The sequence below is a fragment of the Colletotrichum truncatum genome (genome assembly GCF_014235925.2).
Source record: "Colletotrichum truncatum strain CMES1059 chromosome Unknown Contig_0002, whole genome shotgun sequence".
Taxonomy (NCBI): Eukaryota; Fungi; Ascomycota; class Sordariomycetes; order Glomerellales; family Glomerellaceae; genus Colletotrichum; species Colletotrichum truncatum.
Window position 1 is genome coordinate 4,100,371 of NW_027222399.1, and position 18,389 is coordinate 4,118,759.

The window sequence follows — 18,389 nt, forward strand, 5'->3', positions numbered from 1 at the left end:
AAGCGCTGCGGGAGTCTGATTCTGCGTCTTTTACGTATGCTGACTTTATGCTCTGTCAATGCTATTGTATTTGGGTGCTGGTGTTAGTACCGTGGCCGCGTGAAACTTTGGAAATTCAGTTGTTTTGTTGTTTGGATACTAGGAAAATAATGTGCTTCGCTATCCAGGTTGTATGAATTACTTAACGTTAGTTCACCAATAAATACAAACGCACGTAGGAATGAACTGAGAATTAAAGAGAAGCCTAAGGTGAGCCACCAGACGGCAGAGTGATGCTAGTAGCCGCCCTACAAGTTACGCATACGAAACATTAGGAGAGCGATAAATATGAACAGTGAAATATGGTATCAAAGCGTTTACGTATCATCGGCGCACTCATTCCGCATCGACAACCTCAAATCTTACAAGAATAGAACATCTTGTCTCCCTGCCCTTCAGATCTAGCATCCGGATAAAAACCCAGCCTGGCACAGTGTACATCAGTCGCACCGCGCCTACAGCCAACATCGGGTTCTTGGCAAAGCTGTCGTCGCTCTTGATGAGCATGCGAAGAAAAACCATTTCGTTGTCTTGGTACTCCCACTCCAGCGTCTCGTCCCACAGCGGCTCTGTCGGCGGGGGGTTCTCTCCCTTGTGGAAGAACCCTGTGAGTTTGTGCTGCCTGTACCCCGCCGTCTTTCGCTTGGGCGGGTTCATCTGCAGGTCGTGTGGATGAACAAGGGTGCATGTGAGATAAGGTTTGATGGGCTCGTCGTCGTCGCGACCCGAAGGTATGGGAATGTCTGTGGCGCCAGCGACGTGTAGTCGCAACTTCTTCTTGCCGCCCGAGTCTAGATGGCCGGAGCCGCCAGGCCGAAGGGCGGCAGGTTTGAGGATGAAGCCCTCAGAGCCACTAAAAAGAGCCTCGTTGAGCTGCATGGAGGCGCCAAAGGTCTGCCAGTTGAGAGCGCAGATTTGAGCGCCGACGCCCCAGAAGGGGACAGGGTGAAGGTTCTTTGAAGAGATTCGGGTACCCTTTGGAAAGACGCGCATCAGGTGGTGAGCGTTATGGCGTGCGATCTTATCGCTGGCTTCGGGCATGTGGGAGGCCAGACCGGACTCGGAGACGTTTATGAGGTGGTGGTGGGGCCCGTCTTTGAGGATTTCCTCGTACCACGAGTTGTTAACGGGTTTGACGGACTGGGCGTAGACACCGAGCTCTTCGAGTTCGGGAATGATGAGGGTTGCAGGAGCAGCCTTCTTCTTGGCCTTGTAAGCGTCGTGGTTCTTCTTGTCTTCATCGTTGCTGTCATCGGAGCTTGAGCTGCTGCTGTCGTCAGACTCGCCGGGGAAGTGATACTCGACGATGACAACGATCTTGGCGCCTAATTCTTCTAGACGCACATGGCTGCACTGTCCCTCCTGTTCTGCGTGGCCTTTTTCTCGTACTTCTTTGCTCAAGAGCCTGTCGCCAAAAACTTCCTTCATAATTTGAACGAGCCGCAACTGGCCTTCAGGGTCGCAGTGGTTCTCAAGAGAGAGGAGAATGGGAGCAGCTTGTCTAGGGTCCTTTGCCTCCTGGTCAACAACATCACGAATGGTTTCACAGACAGCGCGGAAGGGGATGTTGGAAACGAGGGTGTAGCCGTGGGTGACTTTGGGTTCGTTCTTGTCATCAGAGTTGTCCCAAGCGTCAATCTCGACGCAGCGGGCGCCGGCGCGCAAGGTCTCCTCGTATGCCTCAGCCGAAGAGCTCCCATAAAGCTGATGGGCAAGGAGGTAGGTGTTATGGCTGGAGCTGATGAAATACTCGGGCAGCGGGTGGGACCTGTCAGTCAAGTATTTCGGGACACTGATGTGAGGCTTATCAACGAGAGCCTGTAGGGCGGGCGTAGGGTGATCGGAATCGACGTTGGCATCTCTCGCGGATAAAACCTTCTGCTCGACAAGGAAGGATTTGATTGCGCGACTCACGCGGAGACGATGCTTGAGATCGGTGTCGCGAGCGGCGTGGCCACCACCGGCGAGGGTGGTATTGTCAGTGTTCTCGCCAAGCTCTTCCTCATCCTCAGGAGCAGATCTGGAGAAAGGGTTGAAGTTTGCGAGCTTGGAAGTAATGAGAGAGGCCATGTTGAGCACAGGTACGGATACTTGCGCAAGGCAGTTGTATCACACCGGCTGTGCTTAGCTTTGTGGCACTGAACCAAGATATATGGAGAATTGAGAGAGATGCAGCAGAAATGAGACAGAATGAGATGGACAGACTCAATGATGGATACAAAAAGGATGAGAAGAGCAAAACGGCAATGGGGGGGAAAAACGTGGGCAACGCCAGCCAATCTTGGCTGATGCACGCCGCGCGAGGTCGCAGCTGAGGTGGTGCAGGTGCCCCTCAGCTGCTCCTTCTCCTGTTCCTTCTTCTCTCAAAATACAAAGCCTGACGGAGGGGTTCTTCAAGGGGCGGGGCTTTGTGAAGATAAAATGGGTAGCTACTAGATTTTGACCAATAATAGATCACACACATGCCTTATTCGGGTTAGAGGCAGTCTTATGTAAGATGGAACCCAATGGACCCCTCCCCATTCTCAGCCAGCCTCTCTTCCTTCTTTGCTCTTTTGAGGAATTCAAAATCCGTAAATGGGAAATGCTCCCCTCGAATTCTCTTACCACCGACCGCAAGCCTCCATCAGGCGGTATCAATTTCTAGGATTACATTCCTAAACGAGTTACCAGGAGAACAGATACTCGAAAACGGTCCAGGTCCAGGTCCGGTTTGAGGAATGTCAGCAAACGATGCCCTAACACAGTACCTACTCTCTCCACAGTCATTTCAGAATCGGACAGGCCGAGTTCATCAGCAATGGCCCGAGTGGAATACGACATGTTTTTGCTGCTTTACCATCCAGTTCTAGTGCAGGCTTCCCGCCGCTTTGCGTAGTTCGCTTGATTCAGCCGCAGAGGTTCGTCCCAGCATGGCTTTGCTCTCCCCATCATGAATTACCTCCTTGGTACGGATAACCTGGTTCAGCTCCGTTGCTTCAACCCAATCAGCGTCCTACCTAGTCCAAGCCAAGCAAGCCACCCCAAGACCAAGTGCTAGCTTCACCAACATCCCAGGCGGCCCAGGCCGACTCTTCCGAGAAATCATCTCCACTTCGGCCATCTTCTACCGGCTCGGCATTCCTCCTAGCCGGAACGGCCCCCAAGGACGCCTCAGCCTTGTGGGTCCCATCATCTCGTTGAATTGCGGCAGCTTTTGATTCTCGGCCAGCTATTTAGATGCCGTTCCTTCCAATGCCAGCATGCTGCCTTTGGTGTTGTCCTAGTAGGAGAGAAATCCATAACATGGTTGGTTCAAACAGCTTTGTTTGAGCAGTCTATGATTGGCCTGTTTTCAGATCGATTAAATCCCTCATGGCCTCGGGCTTCTGAGGTTATCTATCTAAATCAGTTTTCGCGGCTACCCATTCGATAAGGATTGTATGTCCTACAACTTGAATCCGAGCCGAACGCAAAACGGCGCTCTCTTGGAATATTCGCTAGAATTTGATTCTGCCTTCGTTTTCTGGTCATTCTGAAAGCATCGCACGACGTGACTTGGCCATAGCCATCCAAGAAAGCGAAGCTGCACATGCCTCGCAACGCTTTGCCGACGGTGAGATGGGACAAACATTTGGCTGGAAAAATATACTCCGCCATCGCGGGACATTGTGCTAAAATTATGAATACGTTTATTGGCCCAGGGCACGATGATTTCAGCAGCGAAGCTTAGGGTAGGGAAGAGCACAATGACCGGCATTCACAAATCGATCTGGACCGCGAAGTAACCCTTTTCGTCGACGTGTAATTACAACGGTACTTGGTTCTTCCCGCTGAGCCTATGGAGGATCTCCCAAGTAGACTCTGTCTTTGATCCGATCGCGAACCTTCCCAGAAGGCTTGTTGAGTCAGCTCAGTGCAAGCTGGGACACGTGCTTCACGTCTCTATCGGCTCCGGCCATCGCTCGACTACTCAAATAGTGTTATGTGAACCGCATTCATTTCCTGAGCCAGGACAAGGAAGCTGGTACGGATTTTATGATTGAGCTAGGTTCGTACGATTGCAAGCTTGCATTCACTCAAGTCCGTCAACGGCTGTCAACCCAGCGGCAGTGGTTAGGAACAAACGGCAAACATGCAAGGTGCAGGTCGTCAAATCCGTGTTGATGGCTCCCTCCCTGCCACTGGCGTCATTATCGGCTTACACTCTATGCTGGTTTCAACCGGAAGCGGAGAGTAGCACACCGCCAAAAAAGACATCACCGGTAGCACAGAACATGCCACCCGTTTTTTTTTTTTTTTCCCGGCATTCAATAGGTGAAATGGCTGGGTGCATGGGGCACAACGAAAGATAACACATATGCGACCGGGCTAGAGCATATCGCATCGCGATCGACAGTGCAAAGGATGGAGGTTACACGCTTCGTCCTTCGCCCAGTGCGGTTGCACAGCATGCGGGGTTTAACAGCATTCCACCGTGCGCGTCGGGGGGCCTCCAGCAGGAGTCCTCAAGGTCCCTCCTAGGTGGCCAAGGAACTTAACCGCCTATGGCGTGCTCAGGTTTGGTGGAATAAGCTTCTTGGGGGGCCTGGGGAGGGTTGCTAATGACGTGTGAAGCTACTGCACCTTCTCCTAGCTCTGACTGTGTGTTGACTGCTGGCGCGCTCCTTGCTGCTGCTGTTGTTTACTGTGCCGCTAAGGAAAGCTCGATTTTGGGGCCCCAGGCAATTCCCTCCCACCATCATAGAGATCGGCAGCTGCAGACACAACGCCCAACGCCACATTCTTCTCCGCCGACTTCCAACTCACCACTTCACCTCTTCCTCTTATTCGGGCTGCTTCTATGTAAAATATCACGATCATCTCGTCGCGATATCGTCGAACAACCTTGTTGCGCTGTCCTTGCTAATTTGTGCAACATCTCACCAGTCCAGGCCTTCGACATGGTCAATCCAGGGATCGTGTACCTCGTGGTGAGCTCACATGAGACTGGGCTCCAGATAATGTTAATGTATATGTTAACTGAACCAACAGATTTGCCTCGCACTTCTCGCGACCGCTATGCAAGTCAACACCGTCACTAGATTAGTCTCCTAGGTCCAATTTCACCACGCTGACTTCTAAATAGCGTCATTCACGTATCGAGCGCGTATTTAGCAATCCCCATTGCTCACTACCAAAGATTGTTCGCCATCGTACTTCCCATAATCGGCGCGGCAAATGCCTTCTATTATCCTCGTCTGCTCTTCAACGCAAGCCAGTCACCAGCTCGTGCCCAGCAGCTTCTGCCAACAATTATCCAAAGCTTGCAAGGAATCTTGACGACTGTGTTCGCTGTTTTGTTTTTCCAAATCGCCGTACCCGGCGTCTATCTCAACTGTGGGTTATCCACGACATGGCAACAAATGTTTGCCCAGAAGGACGAGGCCTCGATTCGACAAATCCAAGAAAGTTTTGACTGCTGCGGCTTCAACACTCCAAAAGACCGTGCCTGGCCGTTCACTGGCGACATTCAATGTGCGCAAAGATATGGACGCAACACCCCGTGTATCGGGCCATGGCGGCAGGCGACAATCAGAAATTCGGCCATCGACCTGGGGGTTGTTCTGGCCGTAGGTGGTTTACAGGTACGTGTTGTTCCGTCTTTTTGATTGATTCTTGCTCAAATTTGGCTAATTTTGCTGCCAAAGATTCTTACTCTGCTCTTCGTGCAGAGCGCTAGCAACTGGAGGCATGCTTGGTGGGCACAGGGATGGCGACACCTTTCAGAACGCCCCATTGAGGAACGCGAGCGCACTCGACCTCTTCTGACTGCTGCCGCCACCGCCGCCGTTGCCGCCGTCCAAACCGACAGCGGCGATGAATCTGATGTGCCCATAACCTACCGCGACCTCAGTCCCCAGTACGGTACCACCGGTGATGGACCTCGTGGTAGGCCTCGCGCTACTGCTGGTCGCATCGAGCCCTCCTCACTAAGAAATGTTTGGGACGCCGAATAGATTTAGGTATAGGAAGAAGACCGAGTCTACAGCCTATATGGTAATGTTATTCGTTGTATCTGATATGGATTTGCATTGCGAGTCAAGAGGTTGCCTGGAGTTAACACGTCTGCTATCGGAGTACTTGGGGTGGAACTTGACTGTTTCGGAGGCGTTTAGTCAGGCTCAAATTGTTTATCTCGTCTTTTTGGTAGATGAAAAGCTATGCTATTGTCTGGTTTATATCTTTCGTTTGTACGTCACGATGTCAGCTGCGCTTTGCCGGCAGGAGGAACCGCCATTTCGTAAGCCGGTTTTGCAAATATGTACAATATCTTGAGGGTTTCCATTGACTTGGAAGTTTTATGGCTCAAGTCTCGGAGTCTAGAAACGTTGGCTTACCAGATAAGGCTACATAGATTGACGTACAAGCACGTATGTTTAGGCCGCAACGCTGTCTAAGTCAACATACACCGTTCGTCCAATCATACTCTCCATTCATCGTGGGTGCGGGTTTGACAAACGTGCATGTGAGTTAGGATGGTACCGAGTACCGTGCCTTCAGATGGTCAACTTGGGATGGGTTGACTGGCGACATGGACGCTGATTTTTGCAGTGATTTCTTTAAAGTTGTTGGCGAATAGTTGTTAGGTCTTCTGAAGATATGGTGGAATCCGGGAACAGCATTGTTACGTTACTGAGATTCATCTTTGTGCCGGACACTGTGGCGAACATGTGACGAGGTTTGTAAAAAGAAAGTCAGGTAGAGACGATTTATTTCGTACAAGCCGGGGGCTGGACGGACCGCGGGGGTCTATGTTACTGTAGCCTTAATGATTTGGACGTCCTGTCTTATGAGGACGGACCGTTGTAAGCCATGACAAGCAATTACTGGCAATCAATAAGTATGTCGCTGTGTCTCGTTAGAATTGGTATTAAAGCTTCACTTGACTTGGACTAACATGCGTCAATAATTTCCCAATGATGACAGATGAGAGCCCTTTACATAGTCATATCTTACCTGAACCACAGGCATCCGGCCTTATAGTCCCCCAGCCTTCATATATATAGGTCAGTGCCAGGAAACTCCTTGCTTACATGAAATATGACTGGGAGTCACGCAATCCCAACTGAGTATAGCCAAAGAAACATTCGTAGAAGAACATGTCTCGCCAGACAACGTAAAACAGCAGCCACATCACTTAAGCATCAATCAGTGCATTCCGGCTTAGAGCCAGGGGAATGCATCGTACTATTGACTACACTCATAGACATCATTCGTTCATTCATCTATCCATAAATCCGGTAGACTGCGCGAGTCCTTGAAGGTAATCTGGCTCAGAGCTGGCAACGAAGAATAGCTTCATGCTGGGCAACACGCACAACTGCTGAATCTTACATGACAAAACTGTGAACTGAGCTGGAATTCGGTTTAACAATGAGCTTTTAAGTTTTAAATTATTTGTAAAATTGCTAACTCTAAGTGACTGTTGACATCTGTTCCATGGCGAAGGTTTGTTGGATGCGCGAACGCTGAGAAGAGATGGAATCGAACAATGGCTGCCTGCCGACGCAACAGCTGCCCTTTCGAGTTCGTTAAACGATAATAGGTCTGCTAACCCTGTAAGCTACCTCTCATAAAAATACGATTTTGTACCTTGCCGAAAACAGTTAACTCCCAAGACCGCGTAAACGTGTTGGGGCCGCGAAAACTGTTGGCCCACATATCGAAGCAGCCGAGAAAGGGGCAAAGGTAGAGGGCCAGATTGCTAATAGGTAGAAAGACTTTTACTAGTACGCCGGTGACAGACAAATCTCAATTGATTGTAAAGTAAAGAGAATCCAGCAGAGAAATTTCTTTGCGTACTAAAGGGTGCCGTGCCCATCTTGCCACCAACGAAACATCCTGGCCGTACCCTCGGAGATGGAGTAGTAAACCAAAACTGGCACCGCTCTCCTGGTTCAGATCCAACAACACCGCATACGGTATAGGTTATACCATGAAGCCCCTCACATGCTTGGCGAACAGACAATGATAGGCCCCGGCTAGAAAGTCATGCATGAGTTCCACACAGCCTCAAGAAGCGTGCTCGAACCGTCTGATTTCACTCCAATATCGAAGTCCATGGGACTTTCACATGTGAGAGTCTTTGGCGGGGGGAAGCTGATTCAGAGCGGATGTTGCCGGACCGAATATCGCGTGGCAGATGCACCTCATCTGGCCCACACAAGACATCAGGCCGCATGCTGAATTGCCCGAGAAGACATTCGAGTGGTAGGGGTTGCAGGACATGAGCGGCAACCTTGAATCGTCAATGATTGCTGGCGTTGATAGACGCATCCAGGAAACCCGTGGGGTGGCGTCTAATGGCCTGATGTTAGGCATGAAGGGTGCAGAGTCATCGGGCAGCCAAAAAAATAAAACCAATCTGGAATATCGAAGCGTGTTGGTCCTGTTGCTCCAAGACAGATTTCGCGGCAGGAGTCACCGATATCACAGTGATCTCCAATCACGTTGGCGCACCCAGCGGAGTTCTCATGCAGGCAGAAATAAGCAGGAGGCCAAAGTTGGCAGCTTGATAATCATCTCATAGAGTGCGCCCTCTTCACCAACGGTTAGAGAACCAATGAGGAGTTGTGTGATTACTTTGATTGGTCTAGTTTCACATGCAGGCCAAGGATTACGGGTGTCACCAACGGCGTTGAGCGGGAGCGGGTAACACACCCGTGTCCAAGACTGCAGCACATCTTGCATGAGATATCCGTGTGCTTACCCTATTTGGTTCCCGTTCGGCAGGATTTATGGCTTGAATCGGCCGACGAGTTTTAGGAAAAAGGAAGTAGTCAATTCTTCCCCTCTTCTTCAAGGTGCACCTCATCTTGTATATATTGTTGGTATTTTTTTGCTCACTCGTTTCGTTATGAATGTACTCTCTTTTAACTGAGGTTCGAGCTCGATCCCTTTTGTCTTGCAAGACACTGAATTCGCCTCAGTCGACTCATCTCAACTCATAATGAATTCAACGCTGGCTAACGTGACCGGGGTGAGACCCGATCCTCACACTCAACAAGGTCTGGTCACAACCATCGGCTCACAATCAACTCTTCTTGTCATTTTCGGCCTTTTGGCCTCCTATTTGTTCTACGCCAAAAATGCGAAATCTTCCAAGTATGCGAACCTGCCTCTCCCCCCAGGCCCTCCTCGTCTACCTCTCATTGGGAACATGTTCAACAACCCGGATCGTCTGCGTTGGATCGTTCATTACCTGTGGAAGCTCGACTACGGCCCAGTCGTCTACCTGAATGTGTTTGGAAATCCAATCATCGTTTTGACGACGGTAGAGGCCGCGCACGATCTCATCAACAAGCGCGCCTCCAAATATGCCGGACGCCCGTTGAGTGTCATTGGTGGCGAGTTACTTGCAAAGGGTTACAACATGGCTTTTCGCCAGTACGACTCTCGAACACGCTTGCACCAAAGGCTGCATGTTCCCGGACTGAACCCGCGATCTGCAAATGTTTACCAGCCCATCCACAAGCTTGAGTCTCTTGAGCTCCTCCACGACATGATTCAAGACTCGAAGTTCGACTCTAAACCTAATGAAAAGACAATTGGATCGTTGCAAGAGTCAGTAGAGCAAGAAACAAAACCGCAGGACCCCCGTTTGCACTTCCAACGGGCTGCAGGAAGCAGCATGAACGCCATCATGTTTGGCAGACGCCTTGTCAAGGGAGACCCTGACTCTGACGCCAAAATGGACTTTTTCAATACTTGCCCGACCCTAAATATTATTGAAAAGATCACACTAGTCGACATCTTCCCTTTTCTGAAGCACATTCCTCACGTCATCTCTCCTTGGAAACGGGTCGCTGAGCCCCTGTTCGAAATCGAAAAGGAATTTCACCTCAAGAACTTGCACAACGCTTTGGAGCAACCCGGGTACAATCTGTCGAAACAGATTCTCGATAGCGCGAAGCGCCTGGACCCCGACATGAGCGAGACAGAAGTAGCATGGGTGCTTGGAGCCCTTTTCATCGCCAACAGTGACACGAGCCCCAGCTTCCTATGCTGGCTCGTCGTCATGATGATCAACCATCCGCAGGTTATTCGAAAAGCTCAATCCATACTGGATGAAGTCGTTGGCCACGACCGCTTACCGATGTACGAAGACCGTGCGCAAATGGTTTATATCGACGCTATCATCGACGAAGTCTTCCGCTGGCGCCCGATTCTTCCTACGGGGCTCGAACACAGCTCCACGGAGGAAGATGAATACAATGGATACAGGATCCCCAAGAACTCCATCATGATCATCTCTCAATGGGCAATGGCAAGAGATAAGGCCGCTTTCGGTGCTGATGCCGATGAATTTAGACCGGAGCGCTGGATGGAGCGAGATGACTTGCCAACCGTGGTCTTTGGGCACGGGAGAAGAACATGCCCGGGGAGACACGTTGCGCGGGATGCACTTTGGATCATGGTGGCGCGCCTCCTCTGGGCTTTTGACATGGAAGCACCCTTTGTACCGAACACGACAAGGAGAAAGATCATTGATGAGATGGCTATGCCGACGCATGGCATCATTATCGGACCGTCGCCTTTTGAGGCCGTTTTCAGGCCGAGAGGCGAGTGGGTTGAGAGGGTGGTCCAGAAAGACTTTGAAGAGGCGGATTTCGATTTGGGCAAGATTATGGAACAGGTTGCAGTTTCCAAAGGTTTTCAGTAAATTTCCCGGGTGGTTTAGCTGTGTATGGATATCACGGGCATGAAGAGTGGGATGCGAGTTTGGAGAAGTTAGGGATGCGTGGCTTCAATTTTATCCTTCAGACTCAATGTAGGCCATTGATGTATATACTAGGAGGATTATCATAGCTATAACATGACTACAAATGCTTTTTTTTTTTTTTTTTTTTTTTCTTCTTCATTTTTCATTTTGTAGTAAATACCGAGGTCAGTGATATTTGAGACGGGAGATACGCCAAGTTGGTAGCAGCATCCTCTGTCAGGCACAACCACCTAACCCCGCCGGTCACCCCAGCCAGCATGGCTGCATTAATCTGGGAGAAAATGATGGATACATTGGACATGAGATGAACAGGGCGACAAATCATCACTCCTACACTGGGGTGCAAGTGCTTAGTAATCTCAATATAAATGTGCAACACCAAGCAGGTAGAAGCACGCATCCTTCACTCGAGCCAAAACAATCCTATGAAAAATAACCAATCTCATAACTTCATACACATAAAATACATTTATCAAAAACACTCAACCCAAGACATCTCAATCTCATCATCAAAAAGCGTCTTATCATTATCATCTAATAAAAAAAACATAAAAATAACTATGCAATAATACGTCGAACTTCAAATCTGGTCAGATGCTCTTGAGAAAACCTAGCACTGCACCAGATGAGTATTGTCGTGGGGAATGTCGTAAAAAAAAGAAAACAAAATCATGCGAAGCGGAGAATCTCCCGTCGTCGGACCCTCCACGTACGCTTCCGCTATGCCAGAACTATAAAAAAAATAATAAATCAAAACTTCAAAAACTTCCGTCGCTGAAAATCAAACTCAAACCTCCATCGGCTTGCCGATGCATGCCTTCTTGTTCCGTTTTTCCACTGATACAAAGGTAGACGTGACCCGTATCAGAGCAGGCTTCTCTTCGTTGGCGTCTTCCGCCTTGCGGTTTGCATTTCCCGTGATGAGCTCCATCTTCTCGCGGAATGAGTCATCGTAATGCGAGAAAACGGACGATGTGCGGTGGCTATCCAGCGACGACCGGGTCGTGGTCACGGCCCCGTACGAGGTGAACGTGTCCGCAATCGACGACGTGCGACTCCTGGTCGAGTTGGACCGGGCGATTGGCGCCAGCTGCTGTTGCTGCTGCTTGCTCTCGAATCTGGCCAGCTTGTCGGCCACACTTCCCTGCATCGTCTTGAGCACAGGAAGATCCCCGTTGATCGTTGACTTGTTCTTCTTGCCTTCCTCGAGCTCCCGGATCCAGCGAAGGCGATCCGTGCCAAGGCGAGTGGATACACGTCGGTTAGGGAAATCACGCCACGGTGCAGAGGCCGATGGTGGTGCGGATGGTGTTGACGGCCCTGATGGCACTGAGGTTTGTGCCGGCTGCCATGACCGTCTCCGATCTGTTTGGAGAGTTTCTACAGGCAGCGACTTTGGCACCGTAGTCAAAGAATGCACCGTCGTAGGTGTCGAATGGCGCTTTTCCGCGTTTTGCGGAAGCAATTGCTTCTCAGCAATAGCCTTTCGGCGGGGTCTGTTGATGGGCTCAGGCGTGGTGATGGGGGCAGGCCCTGATGAGACGAGTGCACCACGCCGCGGCTCGCGGAGCTGTACTCTGCTGGGCTGTTTTACCTCTGAAGTAGTGGAAAGTTGGATACGAATAGGCTCAACGACACGTGCGGGTTCTGGAGGCGGCCAGGGCTTCGGGATATGTGGTTGAGCATAACCAGAGCTGATGATTGTTACGTTGGCTGCAGGGCTAGGTGCGTGTGTCTTATGTGATGGAGCAATGCTAGGCTGACGTCCTTCGGCAGGGACCTTCTTGCTGGGTTTATCTACGGGTGATGAGATGAGTGATGGTGAAGACTTGTTGAGTGAAGTCTTGGTGACCGTTGGGGGCGCAATGGTCGTGGCCTTCCTGGCAAACATATCTGCGATAGGCGTCGTCGACGAGGCCGTCGGAGGCTTTGGGTGCTCAACTTTCTTCTCCGAACGTGGCTCGGTGCGGAAGGCCTCCAAGGACTGCAAGTCAATCTCAAGACTTGAGGTGCCGAAGTCTTGGACCTGAACTCGCGGGAAGGCCTTTGGGCTCTCATCTACTGATTCTCTCTCGTGTCGCGGCTCACCAATCATCGATGTTGTTGTCTTCTTGGCCAATCCGGCGCCGCGCCGAACGAAGCCGGACAGCCTCTCCCTGACGGAATAAAGCCGCCGCTGGCTCGTCCAATCGCCACTGTCCCGTTTGGTCGACATTTTTTGCCTGGTTGGTCTTCAGTTGGAGGTTGTATCGGTGTGGAAATCAACCTTGAGTTAAAGGGAAATCCGTGGTGGAGATCACGTGAAGTAAACAAAATTGGCCTGGGGATCGCATTGATGCAGGGGCCATTATGACCACTCCAATCCGTTTCACGGCAACAGCCCCTGACTAGGGTGTGGGGGGGGGGGGGGGTTTGGTTCAGAAGCGGTAGGCTGAGGAACGCCGGCCGTGGGCAGCTGCTAAAAAAGAAACTTTCCGTGAAGAATGGACTGGCGCTCAAAGTATATTTTCTCCGGATTGCAGACTTCATTATAGCAGCCTACCCTATATGTGAGGCGATGAAATGCGGCTTCCGCACCCCCGGGACGATCGGTTTTCGTGCGTGTAGTTCTATCGTTGACCGTTGGCAGTTAAGGGATGCCATCCTTGCATTCTTGTAAGCGTCCAATGTAATTTACTTTGTCTATTTCGCTAGCCTGTCAAGTGGAGCGAGTATTAGGGGGCGAGATTTCCGAATCTGTACGGAGTACCTCCGTAGTCTTCCCTAGCGATAGAGTCATCGCTGAAGAAGTTCAAGATTGCCCAGAAAGAAGACTGACTAGATCACAAACGTGATTTTCAAATTTCGGCGATTCCTTGCGATATTAGGCATTCAATCGTTATTTTCTTTTTTACGCTTCCAGGCCTTGCACTGCATCGTCGGTTGCCTATGCCAAGAATCCTCTCCTTTTTCGCCCTTCCTCACTTCCTTTTTGAGTGACGTGGAAGTTGCTGGAGCAATACAGCTGGAGCACCTTTTATATTACACTCTAACTGAATGGGATAGTGAGGCGCATGAGCCACAACCGCTGAAATGTCTCAATTTTATGCGATGTGGCTCAAGCTGCACTGGCGGATGAATGTCATCCACTTAATTGATTATTCGTATATGGTTTTCCTTCCAGTTTCCGACATCACCAACACTCTCCCAAATTACTTTTCTCATTACCTAGGTAGGACAAGCAATTGGTCCACTCCCAAAGTTTCACTAATTATGTAAATCACCAATTATGTAAATAGCCGTCTTGGTGTGGTAGGAATATGAAACAAAGGGTAAAGGCTGAAACCAACACCTTCTTCCAGTTTGGGGAAGGAGCAACACTGGTGCCGGTCGCCGGAGACTTCTTGCCTCTCTGGACTGTTTCGAGGACTCTGGATAGCAGCGAATAACATACGTCTGCGTGTATAAGAACATCAGGAGGTGTTGAGGTAAACTGCTTTGGGCTCCGAGGATGCTGGGTAAGCCCGGGAATTGTTGCAGTAGTCTTCTAGAACTGCCAATGGAGGGGATTCTGAGCAGTTAGCTCGAAACTTACGAGCTGGTTTATGAATTTGATGTTGAACTTTGTTTGAGGGCACAATGATTCATGAATGAACAGTCTTTGTCATCGGTGTTTGAAAAGAGAAAGTCGGATGTAAGAGAGTTGATGTCTTCAGTGGATCAATATGGAATCATAGTGCGGGGTTCTTCGCTCTATAGGCAAGTCCAACAAGAGGGTGTTGGTATTCCAGCGATAGAGTTGATTTGCCTCATAAGCTTCATCTAGTGGTTGCGTTTTATTACGTTTTCCAACGAACGTATGGCGTTCGTTTACGTTTCCGCGGTGTGTTATCACAGGTACTACATAGTACTGAAACAGGACATCAAGCAGAAATCATATGATGATGGCTTCTTTTAAAAAACAGCATCTACATGATCTCATCAGCTTCCCTTACATAGGAGATAGAAATGGGGAGATGGAGATATAGTGAAGTCTCTGCCCAGCATACCCTGGGCCGTCACCTGCAACGGGGATCTTCGGGCGGGCTTGTCTTCCCACGAAATCTATGAGAATTAGTCCAGGATGCCCTTACAGTTCTTTTCGGAAAGCACCAACCATATCTTTCAAAGGGCTACCTTACGTTAGGAGATTTTCGCAGGTAATAATCTCTGGCTGGCTGCTATGGACATGGCCTGCTGGCTAATCGTTCCTTGCAATTCCACACGCTATTTAGTTTGACACTCTTATCTAGTCTAGGAAGCTGCTAGCTGATATGTACTGGCTATATTTGAAGGTTGATCCTCATTGCCTCCCGTTATTTAACAGCAGCAACCTGGGTCAAGCCAAGCCACCGAGGTTGGAAAAGCAAGTCAGAATCTATTCCGCAAATACAGACGAAGAGGCGATTGCAAATGGTCGTTCACTGATTTAAATCGTCAGAGGAAGTATAGTTGATTTGATGATTGTTGTTAGAGACATAATCGATGCAAACAAGAGACAAGCAAGCAGATGGGTACATAATTGGATGAATGGAAGATTAAAAGAATCACAACAACGAACGTAATATTGGTGCTTTTGGCATCGATCCGTTGAGTGATGCACTCAAGTCAATCAGAAATTACGGTTGCAGAACTTATTATCCGTGAGTCTGTCCTTAATCTGATTGTAATACCTGTCATGAAGTGATAAAGGCTCAATTCATTTTGCAGATTCCAAATTTATGAGAACATTTACGACATGGAAAATCGTATGCCATAGGTAGCAGTCAGCAGCGTTCAGTGGCTTTTGAAAGAACATAGCTCATCAGCCCTCCCTCGGAGAGAAATGTTGATGCGAAGCTCGTTCATCCGGTAATCCGGGTTGAATCGACCGACAAAAGACAGATTACTAACTGTCAAGCTACAGCCGCCCTACAGTTGAACGCGTTTGCTCGGACAATGTACCTCGGAGAATGTCTTCGTGGGTATTTAAATGAGAACTTGCCAAGACTGGGGTAGTTTACTCCTCCAATGACGGCGTCCGGCACTGGAAATGCCGTCTGCGCGTGATGTCGCATACGTCTCCCGAGGGACATATACCGGGGGACAAAAGCGGGCCCAACATTGATCTGCTTGGATTTGCGAATTTTGAGAATCGCGGTAGCACGATGTCGGAGGAAAGATGTCGTAATGGTCTTGGAAGAGCCCCGAATAGTTGATCGTGCGAAGTATATATGTTGCCAATCACTCCTTATAGACAAGATGTAAGGACAACTTGAGCTCCAGCATCGACAAAACCTTCACTTAAGATTATCCGATTGTTTCCACCGGAACCATGAGGTTTCTGGCCATTTCTTCTGCAGTTCTTGGCTTCCTCGGCGGGGTTTTGGTGGAAGCCGCCCGGCCCTTGGAGAATCTAGGCAGAGGCATTGTGGCAGTCCGCTCAAGCGAACAGGACATCTTGGTCTCTTGGCGACTGCTAGGACTCGACCCCAAAGGGATAGGCTTCAACATCTATCGCGATACCGGTAGCAGTCCCACAAAACTCAACACAGAAGTTCTTACTGGCGGCACCAACTTCCTCGACTCCACTGCAGACCTAAACGAGGTCAACACCTACTTTGTGCGGCCTGTTGTTGACGGAAACGAGCAAGACGCCAGCAGCTCGTTCAGTCTACCTGCAAGTACTCCCATCGAACCCATTGTGCGCGTTCCTATTCGTAGCGGAGGACCCGTTAAGTTCATATGGGTTGGTGACCTCGACGGCGACGGCGAGTGGGATTATGTTCTTGATCGTCAAACATCCCCACAGTCCCTTGAGGCATACACCAGCAACGGAACATTTCTATGGGAAGTCAACCTTGGACCCAACAGCGAGAATCAGAACAACATTGAACCTGGTTCTTCGGCAATTGACGTCGGCCACTGGGATGGTGTCACCGTCTTTGACTTTGACAGCGATGGCCGTGCCGAGGTTGCCGTCAGAATTGCGAACGGTGTTGTATTCGGAGATGGCGTCACGTTCAATGAGGGTGAAACCAATGAGCACCAGTATCTAGCCATTTTGGATGGTCGAACTGGAGCTCTTCGCGCTAGTAGCCAAGTGCCTACAGATTACATCGAGGATGGGCCGTTAGCCGCCCGCCTTGGCGCCGGGTTCCTCGACGGAGAAACGCCGCATCTCGTCGCTTATATGAAGAACCGCATCGGATCTGGGGACTTCAACTTAATGTTCACCGCCTGGACCTTTGATGGCAACGCTCTCAAGCAGGAGTGGAAATGGACTCGCGGCAACGGAAATTACCCTGATGGCCACAACACCCGCATCATTGATGTGAATGGCGACGGAAAAGACGAGGTTCTCGAAATCGGCTTCGTACTCAATGGAGATGGAACACCACGCTACTCTCTCGGAGATCAAGGTGTTGTCCATGGCGACCGATTCCATGTGGCCAAGATAGACCCTACACGTAATGGTCTTCAAGGTTTTGGGGTTCAGCAGAGAAACCCAGAATTCCTATATGAGTACTACTACGACGCCGACACAGGAAACATTCTCTGGAAGCACTACGGCGAAAGTGAGAGTGATATTGGGCGAGGTATGGTTGGCGATATCGATCCCACCCACGAAGGCATGGAAGTGTGGTCATTCTCGGGTGTTTACAACGGCAAAGAAGACGAACTCACGGAGCCGGACACCGGGCTCGCACCTTGGCCCCATCTAGGTCTTTGGTGGGACGGCGACGAGCTTCTTGAGCTTTTCAACGACGGCAAATTTGAGAAATGGGATTGGGAGAACCCGAGTGCTTCGAACAGTCTGCCACGAATTCTAAGAGTTAGTGACTTTGGTGGCGTACTAGCTGGCAGAAATCCCCAGTTCCTTGGCGACATCCTAGGAGACTGGAGAGAGGAGGTCATTGTCACAAACGAGAGTGCGGACGAGTTGCTCATCTTTACGACCGACAAGCCGAGTGACATCCGCCTGTACACTCTGGCTCACAACCCTGCTTATCGGAACTCGATGACGCTTAAGGGATACGTGCAGTCTCATCACGTTGACTACTTCCTTGGCAAGGGCATGGAGACGCCACCTCAGCCGAACATCCGGTACGCGGGGGTTTAGTGCTGGTAATATCACCAGTTATGCGGGATTTGGGGCATCGAATAATGTGTACAACTGATAACGATATTCTTTGGAAAGCTTCGGCGGTCTTCGTATTGAAGCCTTCTATTGTAGTGTAAGAATGACAAAAGAAAGGCCCTCAGATCCTGTACTCATGTCTCTACGTACAAGAATATACATTGCCGCTTTGTCAATACTTGAAAAATGGCAAACTGAAATAACTCCTTTGGCCGTCAGCTTGAACTATCCAAAATCTTCGATATAGATGAGATGGTAGTGTGGTTTTTGTTCATCCTCACAGTTGACTTCATACATCATGTACAAGCATTTGATGTGAATATAATAAAGAAAGTGGCATGTGAGATATTTAGATTGCAATTTTTGAAACGGATACTCCGTTGTCGGGCTTAGGGTCTCTTTGGCAGCTTTGTGATGCTCATCGTTGCAGCTGTAATCAGTAGATGTACATATGAGGCGCCGCTGTTA

At 49.8% G+C, this 18,389-nt stretch overlaps 5 protein-coding genes across 5 annotated transcripts; 3 read left to right on the top strand and 2 right to left on the bottom strand.

Moving 5' to 3' along the window:
- Positions 1-375: 375 nt before the first annotated feature.
- CTRU02_204058 (1-phosphatidylinositol-bisphosphate phosphodiesterase gamma 2) lies at positions 376-2,109 on the bottom strand (the record flags this gene model as incomplete). Its single annotated transcript, XM_036731888.1, has 1 exon — positions 376-2,109. One exon carries the CDS (start codon positions 2,107-2,109, stop codon positions 376-378), a length of 1,734 nt encoding a protein of 577 aa, XP_036576448.1.
- Positions 2,110-4,961: 2,852 nt separating this feature from the next.
- CTRU02_204059 (tetraspanin tsp3) lies at positions 4,962-6,017 on the top strand (the record flags this gene model as incomplete). The annotated part of the gene is made up of 3 exons (XM_036731889.1): positions 4,962-5,018; positions 5,145-5,645; positions 5,709-6,017. The coding sequence occupies 3 exons, from the start codon at positions 4,962-4,964 to the stop codon at positions 6,015-6,017; spliced, it is 867 nt and encodes a 288-aa protein (XP_036576449.1).
- A 2,993-nt stretch (positions 6,018-9,010) lies between these two features.
- CTRU02_204060 (cytochrome p450) lies at positions 9,011-10,723 on the top strand (the record flags this gene model as incomplete). The annotated part of the gene is made up of 1 exon (XM_036731890.1): positions 9,011-10,723. The coding sequence occupies one exon, from the start codon at positions 9,011-9,013 to the stop codon at positions 10,721-10,723; it is 1,713 nt and encodes a 570-aa protein (XP_036576450.1).
- Positions 10,724-11,570: 847 nt separating this feature from the next.
- Positions 11,571-12,998, bottom strand: CTRU02_204061 (uncharacterized protein; the record flags this gene model as incomplete). Its single annotated transcript, XM_036731891.1, has 1 exon — positions 11,571-12,998. One exon carries the CDS (start codon positions 12,996-12,998, stop codon positions 11,571-11,573), a length of 1,428 nt encoding a protein of 475 aa, XP_036576451.1.
- Positions 12,999-16,115: 3,117 nt separating this feature from the next.
- CTRU02_204062 (fg-gap repeat family protein) lies at positions 16,116-17,903 on the top strand (the record flags this gene model as incomplete). Its single annotated transcript, XM_036731892.1, has 1 exon — positions 16,116-17,903. The coding sequence occupies one exon, from the start codon at positions 16,116-16,118 to the stop codon at positions 17,901-17,903; it is 1,788 nt and encodes a 595-aa protein (XP_036576452.1).
- Positions 17,904-18,389: the final 486 nt, after the last annotated feature.